The 5,670-nt window shown below is 54.9% G+C and overlaps 1 protein-coding gene across 1 annotated transcript in view; it reads right to left on the bottom strand.

The window, feature by feature from the left end:
* Positions 1-5,156: 5,156 nt before the first annotated feature.
* Positions 5,157-5,670, bottom strand: part of LOC307057548 (cadherin-23-like) — a gene marked incomplete at both ends in the record, with an annotated part of 199,415 nt that continues 198,901 nt past the window's right edge. The window contains one exon of the mRNA XM_079710714.1: positions 5,157-5,396. Coding sequence (XP_079566840.1) covers positions 5,157-5,396 — 240 coding nt within the window. The remainder of the gene's footprint in view (positions 5,397-5,670) is intronic.

The following is a 5,670-nucleotide window of genomic DNA, read 5'->3' as shown; positions in this document are numbered from 1 at the left end:
AGGGCAGGGCAGGCAAGGGAGCTCTAGAGAACAGTGGGTGGGTGAGGGACCCTCAAAGGACAGGAAGCATGTTTGTGTTGCCAGGAGTGAAACTAAACAGCAAAAATCAACTTTTCCTCTTGGGCAGAGTGCACTGGAATTAAGCTGCATGGAGCCAGAAGGCCCTGAAGCAGCATCGGCCCAACCATCTAGCTTTATAATGAGGACGATGGGGCCCCAGAGGCTCAGGGACACGCTCAGGTTACAAGACTCCGAGTGAGTCCTGGCTACATCAAAGCTCAGGCGGGAGGATGGCATGACTTGCTGACATTTTCTGAGTGTCCCCGGCCAGGCTCGGCACCGAGTGGCTTCACCAACCATTCCACTGAACTCTCATGACAACCCTCCCAGGTAGGTTCCTGTCAGGGTACCTCCCCAGGTAACAGAGGAGGAAAGAGGCCCAGCTCTGCGAGCTGGGCTTACACACAGGCTGAAGGGCGGCCAGATGGGGCCCTTTAAGGCCGAAGATAATAAGAACCACAACTTAGGTCTGTAATCACTTACCAATTACATACACATCACTGCACTGGAGCCTCCCAACAGCCCAGCCAACGCAGGCAGGGCAGACACTATTTTCCTCACGTAATGGGAAGAAAACCAAATCCTGGAGAAGGAGTGAACAGTCCACAACTGAACAGGATTCAGGGCCCTGCCCAAGATGGTACCAGCCTCCCAAGGACTGGCTGGGAAGAGGGGCATGGAAGGGAGAGAGGAGCCATGCCTTTCAGCCCCCACAGGCCACTCTGTCTGCCTGGAGTTGAGGGGTGACACTCCATCCCTGGGCTGGTCCTGGGCCCTCCCTGCACTTGCCCCATCAGGGCTGTTATGTACCTCTCCTTCTTGCTTTGATTCCTGCCTGGGGAAGAATCCTGTCTTGTCCGGCACTCCATCTTCTGCCCATCCTTGCTGTGCTCCACGCCCCTGGAGCAGGGAGGGAAGGCCTCTTGGAGTGCGGGAAGACCTGCCCTCCTGGCTGCTGTTCCTCCTCAGTGTCCCTCTCTCACTGCCCAGGGGACATGGAGCTAATAAATCTGGGGACACGAGCTCCATACTGCAGGAGGCCAGGCTGGCTCCTTGCACATCCCAGGAACAGCTTCTGCCAGCTGTTTCCCAAATGCTGGCCATGGGCCACCAGGATGGAATAGGTAAGAGAATGTGGATGGGTTGATACGAGACTTCTCCACTATCAGAACAGCAGCCCAGTGGTTATGTTTGGGGTGGGAGCAATTCAGGAGAGACAGTTGAACCCACCCCCAACCCCCGCTGCCTCAGAGGAGCAGCACTCTACTTCCTTGCACATCACACCCCCACCACTGCATTCCAGCCACAGGGCCTTTGCACATGCTATTCCCTCTTTCTCCAATGTGCTTCTCTCCATTCGCTTACCTGTTAATGCCTACTCAATTGCCACTTCCTCAGGGAAGGCTTCCCTGACCCCAATCAAGTTCAGATGCCCTGTTACAGGTTTTCATAGCTCCCTGATCTCTCCATCACAGCAAGTAACGCTTAATGTAAAGATTCACTTCTTAGTACTAACATCAGGTTTTCCCAAGAGACTATAAACTTCATGAGGGCAAGACTCACGTCACCATTGTATCCTCAGGGCCATGTGCCTGACACAGTGGTGGGTATTAAAAAACATTTGTTGAACGTTCAGATTGCTCTCCTACTGTCCAGCAGCACCCACAAACCCCACCAGGCCCCAGGTAGCCATCGGCCAGGATACAGGGCTGCCCGAAGCCCAGCAGAATCCTAGGAAGATACCCCACAGCCTTCCCACCCAACCCCTATTATCAGGTCAGGAGGCAGGATTGGAAGGAGAGAATCAGAGCAGCCTGGGGATATGAGAGGGAAAGAAACCATAGAACCTAGAGGATGGGGAGCCACCAGCATCATACAGGAACCTGCACACACACACACATGCACACGTGTTATATACACATATCTGAGTGCATGTAGTTGCACACACACATAAAGGCACAGACACAAGGGCATGCCTGTGTGCGTGCACGCATACACACACACACCCCACAAGCAAACATACGTGGGTAAATGTGCCCCTACACACCCCTCCTCTATGTGGTCACCCTTCAGAGTTGGGGCTCAAGGTCAAGTCTTTGACCATTACATCCCTGCTCTTTCCCCTCCACCAGTGGAAACTCATTTGTCTATAACTGGGGGCTGTAAGGGCCTCAGAACCTGGGCTGAGGAAGGTCTGGGGAGCAGGGAGGTGAGAAAGGATGCCACCCGAGCTGGGATGCCCAGGTTGCAGGCGACGGCACCCTCCTATCCTGGCTTTCCCAGCTCCCTGGTGAACTGCTACCTTCCCCCAGGACAGGTGATGAGGCACAGAAATGGGGCCCTGCCATGGCGTGGGGTGGGGAGGCCCCTTGCAGCAGGCTCTGCCCTGGCCTTCGGTGCAAACTGAAACATTTTCCTTTTCTTCATAATTATTTTTTCTGACACAACTGCCCATGAAACGTTTTAATAACATCCCAGAAAAGGTCAGGGAGAAGGAATTTTACAGTCCCTGAGCAGACAGCTATAATTTCAGCCCCTCCTGGAGTAAAGGAGGTAGAGAGACTGGGCTAATCCTGGGTCTGAGTGGAGAAGGGCAGGGTGGGAGAGGCCAGGGCAGTGGGTGTGGCAGGTGTGGCCGTGAAACTTGCCCCCTGCTAGGAGCTCTGGAAGTACCTTGGGGAGACTGGGAGATGACGGTGAGTGGGGGTCACCAGGGGATGCTTTCACATCTGTCATTCACACCTAGCAGCCTTGGTGGCGGCGGGAGTGGTGGGGGGAACTCATGCCCATTCTGCAGATGGGAAATGAAGATTCTTAGAGGTAATACAGTTAGACCAGCGCACAGAGAAGGCAGGGATGCAGGGCCCACTGTTTCACTTCAGGACCTGATCTCCTTCAGACACACAGCCCTGCTGCTAGAGCTTATCGTTGGGTGAAACAGCCCCCTCAGAGCTGCACAATTTCACAAACCCTGGGGCTGAGGGTTTGATAGGAAGGTGGGCAGGGCTTGGACAGACACACTGAGGAACTAGAGGCTGCCCAGATGAGCCAGCCCTGGACAGAGACCCTCAGGTAGCCACAGAGGAGGCTGAACGCACCTGCTAAACATTGGGAGAGGGACTGGAAAAGGGGTCATAGGCAGCGGGCAGGGGTCCATGCAGGCCCAGGAACTGCTCCAGTGCTTGAGGAAACCCAGTTTGAGAAGCTGCTCTCCAGTGCCAACCCCAGATGGGATTGGGCTTCACACATCATCCTTGGCACCTGCAGCCGGCCATCAGCCAAGAGGTATGCCATTCCACACTTCGCCCCCCACCCCACCCTACATCCTAGGCTCCCCTCAACCCTTGCCAGGGCCACAGGAACCGGGGGCTGCAAAGTGAGACCCTCCATCCCCAGCAAGAACGACACGAAGGAATCGCCGGCCACCCGCCAAGCCTGGGCTTCACATCCAAATTCTTTGCCATGTGGCTCCAGGCCCTGTGGGGGACAGGCTGCTTGGGTGTCCTTCATCCTGACATTGGAAGGTGGCTGGGGGGCTGAAGAGGCTCTCTGTGGGTCCAGAAGGCCAGAACCTCTGGCGCTTGCTCTCTGGCTGGGCCCCTCGAGGCTGCAGGAGGGCCCAAGGGCCTCAGGCACCAGGTGACTGATTGCAATGAGCAACTTGGTGAAAGCTGGCAGAGCCATGGGCTGGGGAAGCAGGTGGGAGGAAAACAGCCATAGCAGACTTACTGTTTACATCTGATGGCCTGCCTAGCTAAACATCTGTTTGAAATATTAATAACTGTCAGATGGGAAGGGCCTGGGGGCTCAAAACAGTTTCATACCATCTTTCTGTAGAGTAAACGCCCTATGGAGTAGGGGCCTGAGATCGGCAGGCAATCTCAATGCTTGGAGTGAGAATGGAGCCAGAGTGGAAGGACTCTGGGGGTCTCAGTGGGCAGGGAGGGGCAGCGAGTTAAACTCCATAACGCTTATTGAGCACCTACTACGGGCAAGCCCCTGAGCTTGTGTAGCCCACATCTACCACTTTGGTCTGCTCAGCAACCCTCTTTGTTCTGATAATAGAAGCTGCTATAGAATATCCTGTCCCATTTTCAGCCCATATAATTTGTTTTTGTTTTTTTTTTTGCGGTACGCGGGCCTCTCACTGTTGTGGCCTCTCCCGTTGCGGAGCACAGGCTCCGGACGCGCAGGCTCAGCGGCCATGGCTCACGGGCCCAGCCGCTCCGCAGCATGTGGGATCTTCCTGGACCGGGGCACGAACCCGTGTCCCCTGCATCGGCAGGTGGACTCTCAACCACTGTGCCACCAGTGAAGCCCCAGCCCATATAATTTGAATGGAGTTGACCCAACCCCCTGTTCCACTAGGGGAGTATGACCCATCTCTAGTATATCAGAATTATGATGATTGGTTCCAAGGTGGCCCAATAAGCTGGGTCAATGAGAATCAGCTCTGGGACTTTGGCTGGAACTATTGAAAAAGAATATTTTTTCCCCCACTGGGGTTGATAAATTGGTGAGAAGTGAGCCTAAAGGTGCTGGTGTCCCTCTCTGCCAGTACAAAAAAGCAGAGCCCAGTGCTGAAGTCAGGTTCCTGCTCAGCTGAATGCCTGGATACAGCCATGCGTGAAATCACTTACACTTTTGAGTTACATGAGCCAATCCTTTTTTGCTTGAGCCACTTAAAGGTTTCTATCCCTTGTGACCACGAGTACTAACGGACACAAATGGACACTGGCAGGAGTCCCCTGTCAAAGTCCCAGCCAAAGACAGCTGGGGATGTCCAGGCATCTTCAAGGAGCCCATTCTTCCCTGGTGTCTGTGCTCAGATAGAGAGGATCACTTTCCTGAGAGATGGCTGGCACTTGTCCCCATTAGAGGGCAGGTCCAGGGCTCCTGGCCCACCCAGGCTCAGTATCTCTCAGGGGCAAGGCAGAAAACCAAAGTATCCTGGGCCCAACCTCATTCTTCCCCAGGTTGGTCCCTTCTCCACAGTGCTGCCCTGGCCAAGGAAGCCCATCCTGAAGAGTCCAGATGCTCTAGTATACTAACATCACAGCCTCTGAGGGCTTGGGGGCACCCCGTTCCCTGATTGCTCAGACTCCTTGGATCCCTCTGGATGCCTCCTGATGGTCTACCCCAGAGCTCAGCTGCCCTGCAGGAGAGCAGAGACTCACCAGGACTGTCAGCACAGAGGTCCCCACGGTGACATTCTCGTATAAGCTGACATTGTACAGTGGCTGGCTGAAGATGGGCCGGTTGTCATTCTCGTTGATGAGGGTGATCTTCACCTTGGCGTAGCCCACGTGGTCAGGCACACTCTCATTGGCAAAGAGCTGGATGCGTAAAGCAGGGGCCAGGTGAGCTCTCACATGCTCCTGGAGCCCTCGTTCCCATGAGTCCCCCTGGGGCCTCTGCCCATTCCAACCCAGAGCACCAGTCTGAGTCATTGCCCATCCCAGATGCATGCTACTGTGAATCCTTCCATCACTGCTCATAGGGTTAGGGTGGCCACAGAATCTGCTGGGAAGGAAGGGGCTAACGGGGGCCGTGCTGGCTGATGCTGGGCAGTAGAGTTTCCTGATGGGTTTCTGAGGCTCTGATGGTACC

The sequence above is a fragment of the Hyperoodon ampullatus genome (assembly GCF_949752795.1).
Source record: "Hyperoodon ampullatus genome assembly, chromosome: 1".
Taxonomy (NCBI): Eukaryota; Metazoa; Chordata; class Mammalia; order Artiodactyla; family Ziphiidae; genus Hyperoodon; species Hyperoodon ampullatus.
The sequence above is the reverse complement of the archived record's forward strand: the minus strand, read 5'-3'. Positions and strand labels throughout refer to the sequence as shown.